At 41.9% G+C, this 26,077-nt stretch overlaps 1 protein-coding gene across 1 annotated transcript in view; it reads right to left on the bottom strand.

Moving 5' to 3' along the window:
* Window positions 1-26,077, bottom strand: part of cntn4 (contactin 4) — a 182,560-nt gene that overhangs the window by 122,924 nt on the left and 33,559 nt on the right. Inside the window, exons 2-3 of the mRNA XM_042495354.1 lie at window positions 17,902-18,034; window positions 7,432-7,607 (exon numbers count right to left, since the gene is read on the bottom strand). Coding sequence (XP_042351288.1) covers window positions 7,432-7,607; window positions 17,902-18,034 — 309 coding nt within the window. The remainder of the gene's footprint in view (window positions 1-7,431; window positions 7,608-17,901; window positions 18,035-26,077) is intronic.

Genomic DNA, 26,077 nt, shown 5'->3' with positions numbered 1-26,077 from the left:
TACGCAAAACAGGATACGTTTCAAGGCGTGCTCCACATTTTTCTTAAGAGCTGGCCCTTTTTGACATCTCTGCTAATATAATTGCATGGTGGCAACTTCAGCAACTTGTCATTGCATTCAAAGCACAGCCCTCTCAGTGCCACCCGCGTGAGAGGCACGCGCTGGAATTCCGATATTGAATATACAGCCTATTCATCAGTATGAATTATGGGTGTACATCTTTTACATAATCACTGATATAGAATCAATGGACATACTAATCAAGGGCAGCGAGTATTGAGTGGAAGCGCCCACTGCCCATCAGTTATCCTTGCCTCGGGGGGTAGACAGCCACAACCCTCGTGAGGAGCAGCATCATCCATCAAAAGTTTGTGACATGGAGAGGAATGCTGAAGTGTTTGGAGTCCCGCCAATTTCAAAGAATAACCTTGAAGGCGTTGTGGAGCATGTGGACTAACAAGTGTTAACCGTGGAATATCATTTGGCAGAAGAACTGAGTTACATTGTACAGTGTGTTTGTCTACAGAATATATAATACGCTCAGGTTCAGGAAGAACAGCGCTCACACGCAGATTAGCAAATATAAACTTAGCCTGCGGGTTTTCTGTAAAAATGAAAGTCATACAAAGTGAACCGATTAGTATTATCATATCAAAAAAAAAAAAACAAAACCCAAAATGGAAGTTTTTTTGTTATTTCTAGTCCATACCCGGGGATATTTGCACTGCCACTACATGCAGACTTTCAGGAATGTCCGCAACACAACCTTGTGCAGACCACAGACCTACTTGTTGGTGCAGACTTTGCCAAAAAATGCAAATAAACAGGTAAAAAAAATCTGCTTTGTAACAACAAAGGTTTTTAATTGGTGTGAAAGGATGAAAAAATAACGCTTTATTTCTGTCATTCAAGCTGCAATTCAACCTTTGACCACAATGTGGGTTGCAATGGCAGAGTGGTACTCTCTGTGTTTTCGTTCATCACCTCCACGGGCAGAAGAAGAGGTAAGTTACTTATGAAGTATTTTTATACAAAACAGACATGGGCAGTGGGTGACTGAGACAAAGGAGTTCATCAGTCTCTACCTATGGCAATACTCAATGGCTATGTGCAATTTCAGATTGATTGGGAAACCCATCTAGGAGAAAAAATGATGCAGACAGACAGACAGACAGAGTGTTGTTTAATATATTATAGGATAGTCGAGTTGGCTATGTATAATTTAAGTAAAGACCAATGCAGGTCTCAACTGAAGTGACACTGTTATCATGCTGTGACAACGCATTGTAACTTCAACAACACCAATAATGTGTTTCAGAAAGATTACTCAACAGGAACAAGATTAGGACGCCACTGATGCCTATTTAATTAAAGGAAAGGCAGAAATCCCTCACACTCAGAGCTAAATGACTGAATTAGAAGGCAGAGCATGTTCTCTGAACAACAATGCTCTCCTGAAAGCAGGAACTCCTGCTCCAAACGCCTCACTGTCAGGATTCCATCATCAATTTTAAAACCCAGTTCTAATTTAAATATAATTTCTTTCTTTATCTGTGAGACACTAGACCAATAAGAAAATAATATTTATTGTCCATAAATATGGAAATTAGCCTTCAGCTGGTTAGACTGGTTAAAAGACATCATAGTAAAATCACAATACATGCAATAAATAATAAGGCTGAGCCAAATACTCTGATGAAACAAGTATCCTGTACAGATAATGACCATAATTTTTAAAATTGTGAGAATTATCCATGTAAAATGTGTCCATATGCATCATTTGGGTAGCTGTGTTCAAAGTCTTACTTTTGTGATCAAAAATGATCTGAAGCTAAATAATGAGATTGTTCTTTCAATATTTTTTTCTCATAAATACTAAAAAAAGTAGCAACTACTGTAATGTTTTTCAAAACAACCTGGCAGGTCAGGGCTTCAGGGCACTTGGATTACTTCGGACGCGCAGTATGTAGACATTTTGTTGTTTTATGATGTATTTTCTTAACCTTTGAATCCTGATCACATTTGCTTCAATTGTTTGGGAGATGAGTGCTACGCCATTTCCCTGTGAAACTCTGACAATGTTTTGTGGACAATAAAACTTCATCCGACTTTCCATCATCATGAGGGTGAGTAGATAATGACGGATTTTTCATTTATCTATCCATTTAACCCCAACATGCTTTTTAATTTTTTGTTTCTGTCTGTATTGCCTATTTATATTCAGATTCAGTCTTTATTGTCCTCTATAGGGGACATTTGCTTCACCAGTGTGTACAATCAAACCCTCAAAACAACTAACACATTCTGCAGTCAAGAAATCGCATTTTAAAAATGAAACAAATGGCAACATAAAGATTTCTGCTCCTAGTCTGAGCTACACAGTGAGTTGGCCTTATGCCAGCTCCTGCAAAGGAACCGCACTCGTCTATATTTGATTTCTGATACTGCCTGCCAGTCATGTAATTAAGAACATCAGGTTCACAGGGTCTGTCTTTAAGATAGCAGAGACTGACTCATACTGAAGCACGCAGGAAAAGAATAGCTGACAGAGTCACTGCTGATATGAGAAGAAATCTCTCCTCTGTCAGTGCGCTGTGACACAAAAACAAGGTTTTGTGTCTTTACTTGTATGTGAAGAGTAAAGACTTTGGACCAAACACATTGTATAGTGTACAAATGCATGTGTGACAGGTTAAAAATGAAGGGTTCGTACCCAAAAGGTTACTTTGTTTTGACCAGAGTCCTCAGGCTGCAATATATTGTTGAATCTAATCTATATCATTTGCTATATAATGGACATATGAAACATCTATCTTAGAGTGTGTCTCCAACTATTTCTGAACAATTTATACAGAGACTCACACACAGACATCTGTAGACGGTGCACAGTCTGCCGCATCAGATTTAATCCTGCGTCAGACTACAAATCTGTTCAAGTGTTGTTTGTCTTGGCCATTGCAGATGAAACATTTGCCATGTGGTCAGGTAGCTGTTCATAGGAGGTGACGGGAGAAAGATGTATCACATAAAGAGAAGCGATTGCTCACTACCTGCCTCTATTATCAACAAATGATTCCCTATTCCACTGCAACACTTTACAATGAATCTCTGCTCTCTATCTATTTAAGCTATTGCTATAGCAAGAGGGGAACTGCAAAAACAGAACATCGGCTCTACCTGTGTATTTTAAGCTCTAAAAGTTTTTATTTTTAGGTGTATGTAGGTGAGGTGTATTTTAATTCAATACTACAAATGTAAGTCTAAAGAAATAATGACATTATCTTTGCTTTATGTTTTTCATTGTCTGTAAATATTACTTTTTCATCTGCCTGTTTGTTTAATATTTTCTCTTTTTTCAAGTTCAAAAAAAGGCAAAACAAATTACATATAGAATAGAATATATCCTTTTGAAATTTATTTTGTTAATTTATTTGTTAATATATGTTATTTTTGTTTTATTTTCTATGGACCTGTCTATGAGCTGAGTCCTTAATAAAGTATTGAACTGAACTGAATTGAATTGAACTGAAATGAGATAAAATTAAATATTGTTTTCCTTCCCGCTAAATCCCATTGCCTATTAGCATTACTAAGATTAACAACCTAGTAAATTTTGTTGGATAAATATTCTATCTACTTCCTTATTGTCAACAATTTTCATTCAAAGACCAAAACCAACAATCAGTTTTTTTTTTTTCAACTTCCCTACTCTGACAGAGGCGAGTACTAAACCACACTGTTTCCTACTTGTTTAAGACGCAAATCTTCCAAAAGAGGGGGCAATGTCCAGAAAACTATGTTTATAATCCTCTTGATTATATGTTTAAAATTATTTTACAGAAAAAAAGTGCCCTTAAGCATTATTGTGTTTTTTATCAAAAAAAATTTTAACATCTAATGGTTCATTTTCTGCATTTTGGTGAATTTTTCTGCAACAATTTGAGCATCAACACACATGCATATTTTCTATATATTTAAGGGGACGTGCCCCCCCCGCCCCCCCCCCCCCCCCACAGCCCATCAACTCAGGGAAGTAATCTTATTCTAAGGCCAATGCAAACCTAGAAAGATTTGACAATCCTTAAATCTCTCAATTTCTGACCTTTCCCATGCAGCAGATGTGCATTTATATAGTTCCAAATGATTATTCCCTTTTTGGCTAAGGCAGCTATAATTACCAGTGGGCTTATTAGAGGTGTGAGAAGGCTCAAAGTCTGTCTTGTGTCAAAATCAGAATCAAATTACGCGTAAAACTAATTGCCACCAAAAGGTCACAGTCTTTTCTTGAGGGAAATAGGATTGCTGCTGAAACACCATTTGTACCTAAAGAGCCCTCGCTGTGTATTTGACTGGTCGTCTGCATTACAGGAGCCGAATATCTCTGGCTGCCAGCCGGCCCGCAGGAGAAAAACTCATGTACTTTAGTTCGCTTATATTCCTGTAAAGAATTACATGACAGTCCCCAGTAATATCGGTTGCCCTTTAAATTATTCACTTGAACCTTCACCGTTCAATCATGCTGTGGAGTTAATTAAGCAATAGCAAGAGTAATAAAGAAGATAGATGACACTCGGTCATACATGCATGCCCCGACTCTGTGACAACAACTGAAGGCTGGTAAGGTCAGAGCCCAACAATTGATGGAACTGTCATCCTATCAGAGTGGAAATCCACCAGCAGAGTCAGATTGTAGATTGACTTCTCACTCGTCCAGGGGACCAATCAAATGGCCCGAGACATATCGGTGGCCTTGTCCCCAAATGCTAAACCTCCGAATCTAATCTGAGCGAGCGATCACTCACTTGCCGTTAATGTCATCATTTCTGGCTGTCCGATAACTGGCCATACAGTATGCACTTATTGACTTCCCCCTGCTTTAGGAATATGAAGTCCAGAGACTGTCAGTTTGACTCATCAAGATCCGTCAAACAGTCTATCATCGTGACGGTCACAAATCGGTACGTCATTAAAAAAACATGAATCTGCAAAATGGATAGTGCTGACTGTGCATGTTGGAAAGTTGTTGTTTTTAGTTTGCTGTTCTTTTGTTCACTTCAGTGGTTAAAAAAATGTTATCTGTGTTAGCTGACTTGTAAATAGAATGAATACTCAATAAATGTACATTGGAACTGACTCAATTATGAGGCTCATATGGTAACATAACACACATGGCTATTCTGCATAACTCACATTTTACTTTAAATGTTCAAGTGCATTGCTATTAAAGTAAAAAAAATGACATCCTTTATGTGAACAGTCAATCGGTGCTGATGGTAAATGTAGTTGATAGAAGGAATATATTCCTCGTGTTTGCTATATCAACCAAGTAAGCAGAGTTTGCAGTGGATGATTTTGCCAAATTTAAGACAGGTCCATCAAGACTTTCTTGAGATATCAGGTTCAGGAGGATGAGATGGACCCAAGGTCAGAGTGACCTTGGTTCAGTTCATCATTGAGTCCGAGCAGATGTTTGTGTTAAATTTTAAGAAATTCCCTCAGTGTTATTAAGAAGAGGATGGACAGATGGGCAACTGAAAAAATAATTTCTACGGCTCTATCTCTGGAGCACAGGCATTAAAACATGTCACTCAGTACAACTTGCATGCTCACTGATTTGTTTTGAAAAGTGCAGAGTGAGTGCAGAGGATGTTATGTACAAGGATACACTGTACAGTGTTTTGGCTGACTTGGATATTTAGTTGTTTTATTTGAGCCAGAGTATGTGGCCGAAGAAATGCAACAGAGGGCAGCTGAGGTTGTTGCTGTATAGAGGCAGCCTGTTCTCATCCCCCAGCTGTCTTTTTCTGCCCCTCTGTGTGTGAAATTGCACCCTTTAGCACCCCTAAAGGGTGCACTGTACTTAAGTATGATTTTAAGCTACTTTTACTTGACTTGAGTATTTCCATTTTATGCCAGGCTTTCAAATATGTCAGATGTGAACCGATATGCGAGGCCATTAGGGCTGTCTACAATTAATTTTTTAAATCCCAATTAATTGCAGAATTTTTACAGTTTATCATGATAAATCGCATTTTTCGTTGCATGTTTTCGATGGACTAGCATAAAGTGGGAATGTTTGTAAAGGGTGAGACTTTTGGGTACAAATAGAACCCTTTATCATTCAGATATCTACAGGTCAGAGGTTAAGGGACCCATGTGAAATGGCCATGCTGTTTTTCCATCGCCAAAAGTGTTACTCAGCCCCCTTACTGAGAAGCCAGACAAGGTTGGTCTTGTAGTTTGGTCTTGTAGTTTTATATGATGTCAGTATCATCACTCTAGCTTTAGAACATGGTGCAGCCTCTTAAAGACAGAAATGTTTACCAGTGATTAACGCAATTTTTTTGAAAATTAACCTGATAGTTACAGACCTTATCTGCATCACGATTAACGCGTTAATGTTGATAGCACCAGTGGCAATAACTTGATGCTGAGAGCAACTGATGTAAAACAAACAGCAAGAAGTCAGCTTTCCGTCAGTGGTGTTTAAATATGAGCTAGAAACAACGGCCAAAACAAGCATGTTCACATGTGTGCATCACTATTCAGTGCACTCTGGAAACACTTACATTGTGTTGTGATGTATTGTAGCACATTTTCTCAATGTTTTGTGTGATTTGCAGCGCATTCTCCAAATGCTACTCGTGTTCCCAAAATGATGAAGATGTTTCTTAATTTTTCTGTGTTTGTCTATTTGCATGTATTTTTTTTAAGTTGCAGCGTCTTTTCTCGTCCGCCACTGTGCTAAAAGCCCGACATTTTCTTGTACATGGTTAAAACAGTAAAACAGTTACCTATTTACTCATCATGCAGATTCCAAGCAACATCGTCATTCATTTGAAGTCCTATTTGAGGATACCTGAATGTAAATCCTTTTAGTTCAGTTTTTGGTTTCTACTAGTTTCTGGGGAAATATCTGTCTCTTCAACTGCTAAATGCTCCACTGAAACTCCACATAAAAACACTGAAATTTAAAAAAGGGCTACAGACTCAACTGATAATTCACTGTAGGCTTATTAGTGACGATACACTGTCACATTGTCATGTTGTTAATGTAATATTATTAATTTTAAGCAAATTCAAGTAAAATCTACTTCTTTCACTGGGTCTTCAACAGTAGAGAGCAGCAATAGTGGCAGCTCTGTTATTAAGAAACCTTGCTTTGAGTTTCACTTCACTTGAACTTGTTTGTAGGTTTGTGTTTGATCTGCACTGATGACTTCGAGTAAACTCTAGTCAGCACACAGAGGGAGTTAATAGTTCCCCAGAGAGATGTTTCCATGTTTGTCATGTTATCAAGCAGAACCCACCATGTTATCCTCAAGTGCCAGCAGCGTGTCTATTTTTTCTGCTGCACCTCTTTTAGCAGTGGAAGCTCAGAAACCACAAAAATTTGCCCAGAGAGAGAGAGGAGAAAAAAACGAGACTCACATGCAAAGGTTAGACTGGCCTCTCGGCTGACGATGGTCCCGAAAGAGTTGGAGGCGAGGCACTGATACGTTCCAGCATCTTGGTCTTTGTTCAGATGGCTGATTCTGAGGTTGCCTCCAGAAAGGCTGTAGTGAGATCCAGATTTGGGACTGATTTCCGTGCCATTCAATTTCCATCTAAAAAAAAAAAATAAAAAAATAAATGGAGAAAATTAACATGTAAATTAACAAGTTAAACATTGCTCAGTGTGGACTGGAGCGATGGAAGCATTCCAGACTACAAGAGGTGGAACGTGACTTGTACATTTGATTGTTTTTTTTAACAGGAGAGAAATAAAAGGTGGAGAGAGGCCCAGAATTCGTGCCCTCCGGCTTTGTGTTAATCTAAGCAACAGTGAACCAATGTGGTGCCAAGGACTTGACTCCCTGAGAATAGATAGCATTGCAGGCCATCCATCTTGCCAGACCCCAGTCAAAGCGCATAAAAATGCTGCTTAATCATTATGTTGCCACAATTAAAACAAATGCCTGCAACCTTGCCTTCACACTTGTGCATTCCGGACGAGTCCACCCGCTAATCATTGGTGTTACGGGTGATCAACGAAGGGTATAATTCACTTAAAATGGCAACAAATTCTTCAATCTCTCCACACAGATGCACCTTATTAGAAAACACAGATGGGAGGAAAATCAGTCATTTCAGGACAATGGTTTCAAGCCATAACTTACTTCAGCCAGGGTGCAACAAAAAAAAAACAAAAAGAAAAGCTCAGGCGCTGTTATTTGTTGTCGATGATATATAACCATCAAAGCAATAAAAGGCTGCACAGATAAACAAGCATGAAAGGAGCATTTTATAAATTATCGCAAAATGGACAATGCAGATTTGATTAGGACCCAATGTGATTTAGCTGCTGATTATTTCTTCGAGGAGAACTTCTAAATTTCCTCCTGCTTTGATTTTTTAATTTTCTCTGAATGATTTCAGGTTCAGCTGGGGAAACGGTGTATTGTTACACTTGGAAGAGAAAACAGCTTTGGTGTGAAAACTAGAATTACTGCCTTGTGGTTGCATCCCTCCGCCAACCTGTCAATTTGCAGTTAACAGTTTACATTCATGTCTGTAAAAAACATGGATGCTTCGCACGCATCTTCACTCCGGCAGCACAGAAGATCTGTACAATCAACACAGTTTCAAGATAGACACCAGAGATTAGTGTCACCAAATCTGTATCCGACCAAATGTCTCCCCTTCTGTTGCTGAGTTATTATGTTGAGTAATGGCCAACAAAAATGTTTTTTTTTTTTTGCAGAACATTATGACACTACAGTGAAGCTGATCTTTGACCATTTGGATATAAAATGTCATCACATCATCATTTTATCCTATTAGCCATTTGTGTAAAATTTTGTCGTAAATAGCATATGAATTCCGTGAGTTAGTGCTAAAAACCATATTTTGCAAGGTCACAGGGACCTTGACCTCTGACATCAAATTCTAGACAGTTCATTCTTAAATCCAATTGAACATTTGTATCAAATTTGACAAGGTTTTCTCAAGGCCCTCTTGAGATATCATATTTACAAGAACGAGACAGGCAAGGTCACAGTAACTTTTGACCAACACATTTGAATAATTTCATCTTTGAGTCTGAGTAGATGTTTGTGCTAAATTTTGAGGAAATTTCCTCATTGTGTTTCTGAGAAACTGGGTTCAGAAGAATGCAACTGATGAGGTCACAGTGACCTTGACCTTTGACCACCATATTCTTAAATAGATCATCCTTTGGTCCAAATGGACATTTGAGCCAAATTAAAAAAAAAAAAAAAAAAAAAAAAAATCACAAGGCATTCTTGATATATCACACTCACAAGAATAAGAAATACAAGGTCAAAATTATATTAACCTTTGACCTATGACCATCAAATTTAAATTGTTTCATCCTTGTGCCAAAGTGGATGTTCGTGCCAAATTTGTAAAATTCACTCAAGGTGTTCTTGTGTATGTCATTGCATACACAAAAATGAGACAGATGCAAGTTTAAGCTGACCTTGACCATTGAACACAAACACCTACAAACATCAGTTCAGCCTTGGGTGAAGGGGACATTTGGGCCAAATTTAACAAAATATATATCATAAGGTGTTCTTGAGATATTACATTCATAAGATATTGAAAGACAGGGTCACAATGACATTGACCTTTGACCTATGACCACCAAAATCTTATAAGTTCGTTGTTAAGTTAACGTTGACATTTTGCCAAATTTGAAGACATTCCTTTTAGGTGTTCTGGAGATGGCATTTATGACAATAGGACGGACAGAAGGACAACCTGAAAGCATGCTTACAGCCACAGCTACCACCCCTATGGAGGCATAAAAATGTGGCTTTGCTAAAGCTCCTTTTCTACAGTAGAAAGAAGCTGTGCAGAGCTGTTTGTGCGCGCTGCTATCTAACTTCTCTTGTGCCAATTTGATGCCTCTGAGGCATAAGAACCTTTTTGAGGAAACACTGACAGCGGTGTTGCGTTATCATTGTGCTATTCTCTTGCTCTATTACAGCTTTTATAGGAATATACCCAACAGAATGGACTCATTTGCTTTTTTGCTGTTGCAGAAAATCAAGCAATTTTGATGTCGTGGTCACTGGAGTCAATCCTGGATCATCATATAATACACAAGTAGGAGCTGATTACATGAAAAACAATGTCAGACTGTATTGCTTACCCGCCTACCCGAGCTGAAATGTCTCACAAACAGCAGGATATTTGTGGGCTGGGCGTTACAGCACTCACAGAGCGCCTCTACTGACTTTTTTTTTTCTTTTAATAGACAAAGTGTGCAGCACAATGGTCTTTCATGGCCCTTCTCCAGTTCAGTCATAAGTAAGTGTGCTCTCTCAAGAGCCTTATTATGGCACACAATAGAGAAGAGCCTGGGGGGGGTGGTGGCCACAGTCTCGCAGGACTACAGCAGCGATTCATTTGCAGCTGAGGTGGAACAAACAAAAATCAACATAAATATCTTACAGCCACCTTTGAGTGGAGTGAAAAAGCAGAGCAGACAGGGGAGGGAGGGGAGCAACACTCCAAACCCTCAGCAGCGGGCTCAGATAGTGTTTTCTTCTGTTTCTTAAAAGGGAACCCATCAAATATGAAAGCAGCCTTTTCACAGTCATAATTACTCGGAGAGAGTCGGCATTGTATCCGTATTGAAGCGGTTTATTGAAACGCGACAGCTTGAAAACCAAATGTTGCAAAAGATTTTCTCTGACAGTTGTCGATTCCGAGCTTTATCCTTTATCTTTCTAAAACATTATACGGGATAGCTAATTGAGCTTGAAAAAATGTTTTGATGTATCTGAGTGAGTTATCATGTTCCCAATGTTGAAAAAGGATTAAGAATTTACCCAGTTGGAGGACTGTAAATTGTGTGTGGTAGTTAAACATAGTGGTGGTTAAGGATAATTGCCCACCCAGAGCTGCCAATGTTCTGTTTTGACAAATTGAGAGCCCTATGACAGCTCTTGTCTCTTTAAGCCAATTAGATAACAACTTTAAGGCCACTAAGTGACAGATACTCTAATTTGTGTGAAACTCGAGCACAGTCTAACTACGGTTATATTGAGAGCAGTTCAGGAACAGTGATAGAAAGCAGCATGAGGTGAAACAGTGGCCGCCACCACCGCGTTCCCTCCTCCTCCGCAGCAACAGATTACATCCAACACATATAAACAACATTATTTAATAATTCCGTTTACAATGATTTATGCTGGCAAGCAGGCCACAACAGCAGTTCCATTTGTTAGGCACATGCTTTATGCAATCATGTAACAACAGGCCGTGTACACAGCGGCATAATACAACACCATCTGGCTCACGAGGCTGTGAATGTTAGGTCTGTTCCTTTTTCTTAAGCCTGGCGCTTTGATGTGTTAAGTCAAGCACTGTACTTAAGTGAGATATTGAGTTACTTTTACTTGAGTATTTCCATTTTATGCCATTTTATACTTCTACTCAACCACACTTTGGTGGCAAATATTGTAGTTTTTATGGCTCTATATTCATTTGACAGTTTTAGTCACCGTAAAACTTCAAATATAAGCCAACACCCAGTCCCTCTTACTAGCCTGGTGTGGTGACGCATTTTGACGAGTACAGGACTGTCTCAATTAGACGTTTACAATGCAGTTCACTCTTACAGAAGTTCTTTAGATGTATAGAACCGTGTTGTTGGCTACCTATCCTTTCAGATAATTTTTCACAATGACTTTTTCTCTCTTTTTTGTTTGTTTATTTGTTTGGATTTTTGTTTGGCAAATTTCCAGGTACTTTTCACAGATATCTTGCTAACCTCTAGATCATTTCCTCTTTGGTTGCTCATTACCTTCCTCCTATGTTTTTGAATAAAATCAAATGTCCCAAATATAAGCCTGTTGAGTTCAATTATTTGAGCAAATAGAAGCCCAGGCTATTAATTCAAGTTTTATGGTACCCTTAAAGAAGTGATTCTTGGGGTTAGTTGATAATTCTTAAAGTAAAAAGCTTCAAAAACTCATAGGATTTACTCAATACTGTCAGAGTTAAAACTACTTTAAAAAAACACTACATTGTGCTACTACACCTTGAAAGTTACATTTTAAGTACATTGACAGTTAAATTCTTAAAGCAAATATAGAGTAGTTACTGTGTGTGTAGCGCATTACAAAGTAAAGAAGCCTCTAGTGTCCCCTATAACTGGTGCTAAAAGCGGGAAGAAAAGATTACTTTTAAGTGGCAGATTGACAACAAAAAATGGCCCGCTAATTTGCTGTCAAGCGACCCAGATTTGATACACCAAATTCAAACTGACACATGTTTAACAGTCAACAAATCATTAATATAAAAGTACAACACACACAATCTGTTCATTTATTGCTTGTGTTAGGCTAATTTTCCAAAATTTTCCTCCTCACAAACATTCTTAGTTGAAATAATGTAATGACCTGGCACCTAATGTGACTTAATAGCCTGTTTTTCAGAATCATTAAACTATTGAAAAACAGTCAAATGTGTTTAATCATTTGACATCTAAAGTGACATCACTTGTTGTGCTGCTTTCTAACGCCAGGTTTTTAAACCTTTGAAACCCTGCTGGCTAGTGCTGTCTGTATGGCCTGTCAGGTCACCTGCTGGGCTCTGAACCCAAGAAATCCTGTCCTATGACACAACTGAGGACAAAAATAAACCTCTTGGGCAAACTCTGAGCAGCTCTCTGTGGAATCAGTTCTTGGGTAAGCAAATATGTCCCAAAAAAAAAAAAACATGCAGGGAAAGGCAATGAGTAAATCAGTAAGAAATCTTTCACAAACTGCAAGAAATGAATAGATTTAGAAAATCATTTTACAAAACTAGTGGAAGATGTCAAGGGGAAAAAATGGAAAAAAGCTAAGAAAAAAAACAATTTAATTGATAATTATCATAATTATGATTTTAAATTATGCAACAGAATTCTTCTAATCTTTTGTTTCGGTTGTTTTTCTTTTATTAATTTTCAGGTCCTTTTTACTATTTTATTTTCATTTCATTTATTGCCTTCTTCCCTTGTTTTTGAAAGAAATCAAGCCAGTTTGCTCAGGTTTCAAAGGCTTAAACACGGAATGTTATACAAGTAGTAGAATTAGCCTGATTCTGGGAACCCAAAGTGTTTGTTTTCTATTTTAATGAGCTGAACAAAACATATAAGTATCATAAATGTTTGTTCACCACAGAGCTTTTTTCTGCAATAATCTAAAATCCAATGGGAAAATCCCATAGGCTTTTTACGAGGGAACAAGAGTGATGCTAACTTTGTGTCAGTCTATAAAAAACATCTCTTAAATCACTCTATATCCACACAAAGCACAGTGTTTACAGCGAACTAAATTCCCATTAAGAACATCATTAACACATCATACAAAGCATATTATAGTCACACTATATCACACTCACGCATGTAAAGCATCTGCTCCCCTCCCACTCCTTTATGATGTTTCTGCCTCTTCACCATCGTTGTCCTCATCAGCACAAGCAGACTGCCTCAGTAAATACATTATTTCCGCACACTATGCACCGTCAACCAAAGCCCTTTTCTCTTTTTTCTTTGGCATACCTTCTCTGCACTGCCAGCTCTGGGTTTTCTGTCCACGTTTCAGCAATAAGTGCTACTGAAATCCCCAAACTTCACAATGACAAGAAAATATGCCCTCAACTATGGATGAGGGCGTAACATACAAAAATCAATCTAAAGCACTGTACCATTTACCATATTGCCACAATACTTAAGATGTTCTGAGGGAAACTTCCCTTGTGTCTTCTGAGCCAGCGCTACACTTTCAGAGTTCATAAGCATCTCCTTATGTGCCATAAAATGCAGTAAAAAAATTGCACTGAAAACATGTTTGAAGAATTCAAGTTTTTTAAAGGATCTTTGTGAAATGTAACACCACCCACATTGTCTGCAGTTTCGATCCCCTGTGACTGCTTTTACATAGATCAAACTAACAGCAGACCAAGGGACCACGTACCTGAACACCGCTACACCTCTCGCACTGGGAACCCTGCTTACCCAATGGCCTGCAACTATCTGGCGGCCCAGCATGGCAGTGACTTCACAAAGTCGAACGCCTCCAGCGATGAGAGAGTACTGCATCAACGGCCTCACAGCCACAAGTCACCCACACATGAATGAAGAACTTGACCTCTTCCCCTCTCTTAGAGCACATATACGGTGGACAGAGTGAGATGGAACATACTGTGAACTGCTCTTCAATTTATCAGATTTGGTTCATCGTAAAAACATTTCATCCAAAGGATGCTGTAATTCCAGCAGACTGTGACCTCAAAATAAAAGTGCTACATAAACATTAAACATCAAGAGAAAAAAACATGACAGTCACAGAGGTATTATAGCTGTTCTTAAAATTTGAATAGAAACTGCAGTATAGTTTTATAGTTATTAGTCAGCCAATGTTGCTGAGTCATTGTTACATTTGTTATTATCATTTCAGACTGATAATCAGACTGGTATCTAGGTCTGTCACAATTAATACATTATCAACTTATTGCACATATATGGACATGACCTCAACCACTTTGCTGACCTCTTTGAAGGGGCGTATTTTGCTATTATATTATCATTATATCAGTGGCATAAAATGGTCTCAAATTACAATAAAATATCATTTATTGCAATTATTTTTGGGAAATATGTCGTCCAACAAAAGCAATTATCATCTGACACACAAGAAACCAAATAAATAGATTTTCCAAAATATGGAGCTAGTTCAATCCTTTGAAACCTGAAGCAACATGACTTTTCTTGTGCTGCATGCAGACACCTTTCACAAATATTTAAATGTTTGCACCCTGAGTAACTAAAATGCAATTACTGTTTAAAATTTACAAAAAAAATTACATATTTAAAATTATGTAAAAAAAAGTTATGACATCTCTAAAGTACTTCTTCTTTTCATTTTTTAGTTTATTTTTTTCAATTTTCCGGTAATTTTCTTGTACCTTTTTACTTTTCTCTTCATCATTTGTTATCCTTTATCATTTTAACATATTTTTTTTTATGTTTTGTAAAGAAATCAGCCAATATGTTCAGGTTTCTAAGGGTTAACACTGCTGTGTGGAATGAGACTACCCATTAGTCTGGCTGCACTGTGTATCAAAACACCCAAAGGATGGCTGTTGTGTCAATATGGGTTCAGTCCATATTCATTAAAGGCTTCTTAATTATTCATCTAAATGTTTTCTTAAAATAAAAAAAAAACTTTCTTTGTTTCTCTCCATTCAGGTTTAGTGCAGAACAATCTGTGCACATATATCTACTGGTGGCATTAAATGTAAACAGTGCAGCTCAAACTGTCACAGTTTACTGCTGTGCAGTTAATGAACTTTGAACATGATTTAGCTGTTGTCCTCTCGCTGCAACACATCTTTAGAAGGCGGCAGCCGCTCTGACAGGGCCGCGCGGCGACCTTGACAGGAAACAGCTGATTAGGTCACCCTCTAAGCTGGCCCAATCCCAAGTATTAAATGTACCAATCCTTCCACATCTCAGCCCAGCAATTTCAGTGAGCAAACATGATTGATCTGAACTTTTACTTGCCAGAGATGCTCCAACACAACACGGCACTCTTTCAATAGACTAATGGTCCATGCACGGAGGAAATAAAGAGGGAAAAACCGCTGCTCTTTGAACTCCGCGGCAGAAAAAAAAAAAAAAAAAACGAGGTATGAGCCGGGTGCATGCAAAGCTTAACAGGCATTCCAAGGCTGCAGATAGACGAGACGCGCTTCCAGCAGGGGGTCGAGTGGAAAATCCACCACAAAATAGAAATCATGTAACACATCCCTATGATCCCGATCAGCTCAGGCCTGACTTGCAAGGATGAACGAGTCTTTTGTGAAACCTAGAGACAACCGAGAGCCAAGACTCTCTTGTTGCTGCATCAAGAGACAAATCCTGGAGCAATTTCATTCAGGGTAAATGTGAGGAAGAATCTGAGGACATGGTGACAAAAACCCAGCACCATATTCCAGAATACAGACAGCTTCTCTGCTTCATTACTGTTAAAGACTACAATGAGCATTTGAAAGAAGAAGCTCAAAAGTCCATGAGAAGTCTAATTCACTGTTGCTGGGGCAGCTTCAGGCTTTGTCAGATTAGAAACTTTCTGGTCTCTAGTTTGGGGCAGAAGTGTCATGTAGAGTGAACGGATTAAACTGAGATCAAAAGAACAATACGTGATCTCTGTTGTACGGGTCATCGTTTTAGTTTAGTAGTCACATGAGAGTGCGGCAAATCCATGATTCTGTAATTACTTTGTATTCTTACCAAATTAGTAGGATTTTAAAAGATTAAACACTTCTAAAGACCGAGTACATTTTGGACACGCCTTTGAACCATTCTAGTTTTTATTTCTACTTTTACATCTAATTTTACATGAATTAGATAAAATAAACACAGAAATGAGGCCTAAGTGCTGAGAAACATCTCAAACTTGTCCACCTAGATCCCTTTTTCTTTCAGAATATAAAATAACTTGAATCCTAAGATGTTTTTGTGCAGTTTCTTATCTTTCTTTCTTTTTTTTTGGGTCCAATCTTTGGGTTTTTTTCATATCTTGAATGCAGGATTTTTACTTCTAATGGAGTATTTTTACACCGCAGTATTTTTACTTCTCGCTTGGTTGAGTTGGTTGAGTTGGAAATCACATGAATTACACTCCATTATGTCACAGGATTAGCTATTAAGTTTTCCAACAGCTTTTTCTTATTGGTATTTAGAGCTACCAAAATGCTAAAAGCAAGCGGCAACATCCAGGGCTGAAAAGTGAAGGCGATGCAGAAGTGCAAAAAACTGAAATGCCAAACTTAGCAGCAGCACTTTAAAGCGTAGTACAACAATTACCTTTGGTTTCTTTAGCCAACATTCAGGGGGTGAATATTTTTATAACTCACCTCTTTCAATGTTATCAAGGCTGAAAGCTGAGCATAGTTTAGGGCGTGGCCAGTTTGAGTGACAGATGGGTGTCGTCCCTTAACAAATTACTGCCACCAGCTCATTCTCATTCAAATGCTGCCACTTTTGCAGTGATTTTGGCATGAGATCCCAGTGGCAAAAGCCACTGTTTGCGGCTGTATGATACGTTGCTGGGTGGCATCAGCTGGGAACACAGCAGGACAGAACCGTACGCAAAGTTATGATACACCACCGGATGGCTGGACGGCACTTGCCACGACAGCATGTCATGCGGACGGAGGGGTGTCAAGTAAGATCGTAGCCGGATGGCTACTTGTGGTCCACATGATACTCTGCTGCACCGTGTCAGATTGAAACACTGTCAGTAATGATGAAACCTAGTCTGCAAAGTCTCAGTATCTGGTGCACTTACATAGAATAAAAAATATGTGAGGACTTGGGACAAAGACGTGTTTCTACAACGGAGACATTCCCCAGGTAACCAACAATGGCATAACTGCACATTCATATGGTATAGGCACAGCCGTAACGGCCATTTCAGTGTGTTTTCAGTTCATGGAAGTTAAATGTAACATTTTGTTTTCCTGAAGAAGTCTTTCTCAGTATATAAATGTACTAAAAGGCTCTCTAAGGTGTTGAATGCTAAGTGTTTTTTTTGGCAAAAAGAATTTGTTTGACTGATTTTACAACTGTTTTTTGCTGAGAAAAAGATTTAGCATTGTCACAGTTAACCATAGTTGCCAATGCACACTAGTAGCTAGTGTTATTTTGTAAATATTGTGTTATTTTATGCAGTTTATGGTCAAGAGAGATTTTTCAAGACACGATTGAAACATTTTCCGGTGATAAGTTGTTTAAAAAAATAATAAGAAATGTCAGTGGTATAGGATCAAGCAGCATTGATGGGGAGGAGCAATGTGCAGAGGGGGACAGACAACACCCAGCAGTCCCACACTCACCGGTAGATGGGTGGCGGGCTCCCCTGCGCTTCACAACTGAACACCACCTCCCTGTTCTTCTCCACCGTCTCCACAGGATACACAATGCTGCCAGGCTGCTTGGTGAAGACAGGACTCTGCAGGACACTGCTCCCTGTAGGACAACAAGGGAAGACAACACAGCGGACTATAAAACTCCGGCCTGCTTGTTAAAACGCCAATTAGTCGGTGTCAGAAACAGGTTGATAATGCTTTAAGCATTTTGAAGGGCAAAACCACAGGCAGACAAAACATATCAATTTGAAATGCCTGTCACAACACGGCGGCACTGAGCAGAATGATTTGAAGTGAGACGTGTCTTCAACAGCTATTTAGGTGGTAATAGGATATAGAGCCTGATTTATGTAGAACAACTGTCTGGAAAAAGGCCTTCATTTACTTTTGTCAACCTGCTTTTATTTGTTCATTTATTTATTTATCTGCCCAGTGATGTTTGGATTATGTGTCCATGCCGAGGTGTAATCAGCTGGTTTCATGCGGTTAGAGCTCTTTGTTGTAAATGACACAACACAAGTCTCAGTTACTCCATTAAGGGCCTATTATCACAGTGTGCTTCTTGTTCATGGCTTTAGAAAGTATCAATGACACTTTAAAGATAAGGAAAATGAACAGACTTAATCACTCTTTTTTCTTTGTCAGGCCTTAATTGTTGTTATTTTTTAAAGATGAGGCGACCAGAATCCAGATTTTTTCCGCCATCTGATATCAGCCTGTTCACTTATATCCATCTGCCTTTATGCTGCATCGATTGTTCTATCAAGTTTAAAAGTAAACATAGATCTTGGATTGTACTTTTCCATCTGAAATCTAGAAAGGAAAAAGAAGCTTAAGAGGACGAAGAAGAAAGAAGAATTTACAGTTTAACAAGGATTTTATTTTCATGAGGGCTACGAGTGGTAAAAAATTAGGTACATGACATGACATGACATGACATGACATCGCAGCCATCAATATCTATCATATCAGTCACTGCTCATCAACTGCAGTAAAACTACGCAGTGCTGAATGAAAAATGAAAAAAGTGAATCAAGATTCTGTAACTGCATTGCCTATTTCTGGCCTAAAATGTTTTGAGAAACATATTGTAGTGTACTGTCTGGTTGGTGGGTAGTGCTTGGTTTCGGCTCGACTGTGTTCCACATAGCACCCAGGTCATAAACATTTTGCACATGACCTCTGATTGGTTGATTTCATTCACTCGTGGCGGATTCTTGCAAATGCTATAAGAAGCACTACGAGCAGGTGGAGGAAAATGATTTTTTTCACAGATAATCTGTCTCATCCTGTATGGATGTAGAGACAGCCTCAGCAAATATGACAAAAACTTCTTTGATAAAAGTTACCAGCTACAAGTTTAACTGCTGAAATGAGAAAATCAGGCTGCATTTAGTGAAATGGGGTACAGATTAGTTCTCAATCTGCAGTAAGAGATGAGAAGTGAGTGCTGGTCTGATTATGCTGTGTGTAATGAGCTCTAGAGCCTTCACACAGTTCAGCTGAATCATGGTCTATAAGTGTGTGAGTTAGGGCCGGATGATGACATTAATATATTATCAGGAAGTCGATTCATTTTTTTTTTTTTGTCCTTCCCACTTCCTTATTGAGTTTCCATTCTTGCCCAAGTGGTGCAGAACATGGCTTCATGAAGCCTTTCTTGACCAGTAAGTAACCTACAGTAAATCAATCTGAAGAAGACTTCAGGTGTTAGAAAGCTGTTAATGTAACATTGAAACTGAGGAAGATACAGATCAATCATTATGTTGTATTGTATCCTGATGAGCACCATGTCAAATATTGCCTGCCGAGACAGGAGGCTGCAGGAAGTGTTCTTCAGTCTCACACTGCCGCTTCATCGAGTGTCCCTTTGGAAAATAAAATACTCCCCAATCTGCCAAGCTCCACAGTATATCAGAATTTAAGATGATTCATGTTATTCTTGTTGAGCACCTCTCCCCATTCATTACCAAACCCACTTTAAGTGTCCAAGTTTATTTACGGAGGGAACGCAAATGACTATGAATGAAGTAGTTGAACAGATGGACTAAATGACTGCATGGACAATGAACCACTCAATGAGTTGCTCATTTCATTTACTTATTTACATTTATTCATATTTTTTTAAGCAAACAATGAATTTATGAATTACTATCACTGTCAACTGTATTTACTGATGTTATTACAAAAACATAACTACTACTACTACTACTACTACTACTACTACTAATAATAATAATAATAATAATAACAATAATAAAATAATTATAAGTAAAACTTATTTTCAGGTGATTTTCTGATACCTTTTGCTAATATCTTGCTAATTTTGGGGTCATTTCTTCTTTTGTTGTTTTTGTATGCATTTAATGAGTAGAAACTACATTTCCTGTGAAATCTGAAGTTTATTTTGAAAAGTCACATTATATGTTATTATTATTAAGTGAAAATTAACATGCCGTGCCTGAGCATCCAAAAATGACGCAGAGGGGTAGCTGAAAGCGAAGTGTCATAGTTTGACTTGTGCAGCCACTGACTGAGCTCCAGTATTCAATAAGATGGGAGTGAAAATGTGTTGCAACAGTGGAAAAAGGTCCTTTTGTATAAACTGCCTCCACAGTGGAGATCGCAACCAGTCTTTCTACCTTCAAACTACAGAAGCTTTTCTACGAGAGAAATTTCAGCATTGTGTTGCGAATGTAGTGGCAGACTATGCAGAGCCGTATAGGAAGGTATGCACGGGGTAATGCATAATTCGAAGAACTGCTCAATAGGCAATCTAGTTCAAGAAAGTGTCTCCCTGCACACCTTAAATCTACACAACAGAGTATGCTTCCAGTCCCCAGGAAGCTTTCAAACATCATGCTAATTTTAGTGCGGGGTAAGCTATTTCTTTTTTTATGTAACTGAACATGGCATTTAAAGGTATCACCTCTGACAAACATGCAATCTGCATAAATCTGTAGGCTGATATCATAAGGCCAAAAGCTTCTAATAAAAACACCAAGGAATGAATCTCTGCGTATGTAGATGCTGCCACTGATGCTGTCAGAGCTCATGTCGTTGCATATAGCTCAGCTGGCTAAAAACAAATTGATCACACAATAGATTGTGTATTTTCAATTGTAACACGACTCTGTGTGCAGAGAGTGTCGTTGTTTCGTCTAGGTCGATTCTTAGTCGTGTGCGGGGGGTATCGGGGAGGGGGGGCCACAGAGAGATGACGGTGGGGAGTGTGGGGCGCAAGCAGTAGGGAGGCGGCGGGCGTGACGAGTAGTAGGGTGTCAGGGTGGGCGGGGGCGCAGGAAGAGTGAGTCAGGATGGGGCGAACGGAGAATCCGAAACGGGAAGGAGAGTGGACAGGCGGGCGGGGTAGGGGGAGAGGGGTCGGATAAGAGCTGCTCGGGGGCGTGTGGGGAGGGGAGGGGGGGAGCCGGGGGTAGATAAGCCGGGAAGGTGAGAGAGAGGGGGGGCGCGGTAGAAGGGGCAGGAGGAGAAGCGCGGGAGAGGAAGGAGAGAGAGTGGGAGACGAGGGGGGATGGGGAGAAGTGTAAAGGTCGGGAGGGGAAAGCGCGAGTTAGAGAAACGGGCAAGGTAGGAGGGGAGGGGGTGTGTTGGACTAGTATGAGAACGGCAGCTCGGACGGGTAGGTAAGGTGGGGATAAATTGGGTCGAAGAGAGTGATGAAATCTGGAGGAGGGGCTCGGGCACGAAAGTGGAGGTCGGAGGAATAGGAGCGCAGCGAAGTGTGTGCCCGCTCGGGAAGGTGCGGATGGCGGTATGGGGAGAAAGCCGGTGAGACGGGAAACGCGGGGGGGAAGGGTAGGAGGCGGAGGAGCACTTCAGGGTGAAGGCGTAGTAGGAAGGGGGGGTGCGGAGGGTGGTGAGTGTGAGGGAGGGGGAGGGGGGGGGGGTACGGGGGGGGGGGAGGGGGGGGGGGGGGGACTTGGGGTACGGGGAGGGGGGACGGTAATAAGCCCGGGGGGGGGGGGGAGGGGGGGAAGGGGTATGGAGGTTGGAGAGTGCGGGAAGCATGGTTGGGATGAGGGGGAAATTGAGGAGGTAGGGAGTCGGATTGGGAGCGGAGGGGTGGGAGGGAGATTGCAGGGGTGGGGGGGGAGGTGTAGACTGGGCAGGGGGGGGGGGGGGGTAGGGGAGGGAGATGTGGGGGGAGGGAAGATTTTGGAGCGATTAGAAGACGAGGGGGGGGGAGTGGGCGCGCGAGGAGTGGAGGATGGGGCGAGTACATGGGGTGTGTCGGGCAGGTGGGGCTTGAAGGAGGGCAGGGAAGTGGGGCTTGAGGCAGGTGGGGTTTTGAGGAAACGGAAGAGCGGTTGGTGGGAGGGAGGATAACGAGTAAGTGGCAAGATGGGAGAGGGGGGGGAGTGTGAAGGCAGGGGAGGTGGGAGTTGAGGGGATGGGGTAATAGGTCGGGGGGGGGGAGGGAGAGTGTTGTAGGGCGAGGTTGGGGGGGAGGGGGAGGGGGGGAGCGTAGGGGGGGGAGTGAGGGGTTGGGTGGGGGAGGTAGATCATTTGGCGGGGGGGGGGGAGGTGGGGGAGGGGGGGGTAAATCGTGGGGAATGACGGGAGGGCTGTTTGAAGGGGAGGGAGGGGGTGGGAGAGGGAAATGGGTACAGTTTGTTGGGTGGGAGGGGAATCGGGGGTTGGGGGGTAGGTGCACGGGTGTGGGAGAGGAATGCGGGGAATGGGCAGGGGGATTTTGGAGGCGGGACGGGAGGGGGGGGATGGGGGGGGAATGAGGCCGGGAGTGGGGGGTGGGGGGGGGGGGGGCAGGTGAGGTGTGGGGTTTGTGTGGAGTTGGGTAGGCGTTGTGGGAAAGAAGGGGGTGGGAGGGTTGTTGTGCGGGTTGAGTTGGGAGGGGGGGTCCTGGGAGGATAGCGTGAGGGCGGTGGGGTGCGGGGGTTCGTCAAAGAGCTGCGGTTGGTGTTTGTGGTGTGGGCTTGGTTTGCTGTTATGCAAGTTCCGTGGGGGCGTTGTCGGGGGGAGCAGGGGGAAAGTGGTGCTTGAGTCTGGGTTGGGGTGTTGTGGTGGGCTGGGCCCCCCCCCCCCGCGGTGTGTGGGGGTGTTGGAGTCGTGGGGAGGGGAAGGTGAAAGCTGGGGGGGAGGGGGGGGGGGGGGGGTGATAGAGTGTGAGGGGGGGGGGAGTTACGTAGGGTGTGGAGGGGGCAGGGGGGGGGGGAGGGGGAGGGTGGGAAGGTCGTGGGTGCAGGGAGGGGGGGACTGGCGTTGCGGGAAGGGCAGCATGGGGGGGCGCAGGTTAGGGGGAAAGTAAGGCGGTGGTGGAGGGGGGCGGATGGATATGCATAGGGAGCAGGAGTGTGGGAGGGGGAGGGGAGGGGGATTGGGGAGGAGGTAGGGAGACTAGTGGGGCGGGTGGGTGTGGGCTCAGGGTTGGGCCGGAAAGGCGGGGTGGAGGGAGGCGGGGAAGGGCGGGGGGGGGGGGGGGGGGGGGGGGGGGTGACTGAATAGGGTCGGTACGGGATGCGGGGGGGGAGTAAGGGGTGGGACGTGGCGGAGGCGTGCGAATGGGGAGGCGGAGGGGAGAGCCGGTAAATGCGGGGTAAAGGGAAAGGGGAGGAGAGGGGGGCTTGATGTAAGGGGGAGGGGTGAGAATGAAAAGGGTGCCAGACGGGAGTGAGAATAGGGGGGGGAAGGTGCGATTAAGGAGAGACAGAAGAGGGACGGCGAACAGAGACATGGGAGGGGGGGGGGGGGGGGGGGACGGGGGGATGGGAGGGAGGAGCGGAGGCGGGGGGGGTATGGGGGAAGGACCCGAATGGGGAGGGGTGGAGGGGACGTGGTGGTGAAGATGCGGGGACGGAGGGGTGAGGACGGGGAGGGGGGTTGATGAGGTTCTGGGGACGGGGGGGGACGGGAGGGGGGGGGTGGCTCATTGAGTTGGAAGTGAGTTGGTGGGGTAAGATGGAGGGTGAGAGGTGTAGGGGGTGAAGGGGTGGACGAGGCGACGAGTGGGGTGGGGGAGGGTGGGGGGGATTGGGGAACAGGGGGAGTGGGGCTGGAGATGGGAGGGAAAGGGGGGAGAAGCAAAAGGTGGGATAGGGAGACGGGGGGTAGAGTGCGCACTTTGGAAGGACGAAGTTCGGAGGCATACGCGGGAACAAAGGGCAACGGGGGAGGAGAATCGGTTAGGCGGCAGGAAAGCTCGGGGGGAGGAAGATCAGGAGGCGGGGGGGAGGGTAAGAAGGTAGGAGCCGGGGACGGGATAGGGGTCGTAGTGCGAAACGCGAGGGGGGCGAAAGGGAAGCGGAAGGGGGTGTGTGGAAACAAGAGAGGGGCTAGGAGGGTGTAGAAGGATGGGATAACAGCTGGAGGGCTACAAAAAGGGAGAGCGGGGGGTGGCGGGAGGGTGGAGGTAGAATATGAATAATAGTAATAAAGATAATAAAATCACTATAAGTAAAACTTATTTTCAGGTGATTTTCTGATACCTTTTGCTAATATCTTGCTAATTTTGGGTAAGTAAAACTTATTTTCAGGTGATTTTCTGATACCTTTTGCTAATATCTTGCTAATTTTGGGGTCATTTCTTCTTTTGTTGTTTTTGTATGCATTTAATGAGTAGAAACTACATTTCCTGTGAAATCTGAAGTTTATTTTGAAAAGTCACATTATATGTTATTATTATTAAGTGAAAATTAACATGCCGTGCCTGAGCATCCAAAAATGACGCAGAGGGGTAGCTGAAAGCGAAGTGTCATAGTTTGACTTGTGCAGCCACTGACTGAGCTCCAGTATTCAATAAGATGGGAGTGAAAATGTGTTGCAACAGTGGAAAAAGGTCCTTTTGTATAAACTGCCTCCACAGTGGAGATCGCAACCAGTCTTTCTACCTTCAAACTACAGAAGCTTTTCTACGAGAGAAATTTCACCATTGTGTTGCGAATGTAGTGGCAGACTATGCAGAGCCGTATAGGAAGGTATGCACGGGGTAATGCATAATTCGAAGAACTGCTCAATAGGCAATCTAGTTCAAGAAAGTGTCTCCCTGCACACCTTAAATCTACACAACAGAGTATGCTTCCAGTCCCCAGGAAGCTTTCAAACATCATGCTAATTTTAGTGCGGGGTAAGCTATTTCTTTTTTTATGTAACTGAACATGGCATTTAAAGGTATCACCTCTGACAAACATGCAATCTGCATAAATCTGTAGGCTGATATCATAAGGCCAAAAGCTTCTAATAAAAACACCAAGGAATGAATCTCTGCGTATGTAGATGCTGCCACTGATGCTGTCAGAGCTCATGTCGTTGCATATAGCTCAGCTGGCTAAAAACAAATTGATCACACAATAGATTGTATATTTTCAATTGTAACACGACTCTGTGTGCAGAGAGTGCTGCTCAGTGTTGCTCAGAGATGCCTCTCAGCCACAAACCAACATCCCTCCAAAAGAGGATTTAAAACAATACAGCAACATTCTTGCTCATCTTTTTCCCTTGTAATTATTCATGGCATGTGTTAGTTGTTTTTCGATCATCCAGTTGTAATTACTAAGATCGTTCAAGGACGCAACAAATCTTATCTGTGGGACAACTTTTCAATATTTTGGTTACAAACAGCCCACTGTGCTTGCTGTAACCTCATAAATTATTGGGCAAAAAAAAATGAATTGGCTGTGTGTTCATTGCCAACATGCAACAGTGCACCATTTGTAGCAGAAGATAATACTGGCTGTCCCACAATAGTCGGCATGGGTGCATTCAATAGCCATTTTGTGGCTGCAATTGTGGTGAGTCAAGGGCTTTCCAATGGAAATGCACTTAACAAACCTTGTTGTGCATCCACTATCAGCAACAAGAATGCTTTTAACCTGATGCAAAAGGTAGAAAATGGCAGAGAATATGTTTCTCTGTATTATCTCCACTCACTCACAAAAACACAAAAGAGGTAGAATGGAGGGACTAAGGTGCCGAAAAAACAAACTCCAGCAGCTGTGGGGGGAAAAAAGAAGCTAATGTCCCCAACAGGCTACAATGGCTCCATTAATCCACACCTGTCAGAGTACAAAAACAATGTTCTGTGTCAGTTGATAAAGTGACAGAAATTCTACATCACTCAATTATATATTCAGCAAAGATTAATATATTTATTGGTCATAAATCA

Source organism: Plectropomus leopardus, chromosome 2 (assembly GCF_008729295.1).
Source record: "Plectropomus leopardus isolate mb chromosome 2, YSFRI_Pleo_2.0, whole genome shotgun sequence".
Classification (NCBI taxonomy): domain Eukaryota; kingdom Metazoa; phylum Chordata; class Actinopteri; order Perciformes; family Serranidae; genus Plectropomus; species Plectropomus leopardus.
The sequence above is the reverse complement of the archived record's forward strand: the minus strand, read 5'-3'. Positions and strand labels throughout refer to the sequence as shown.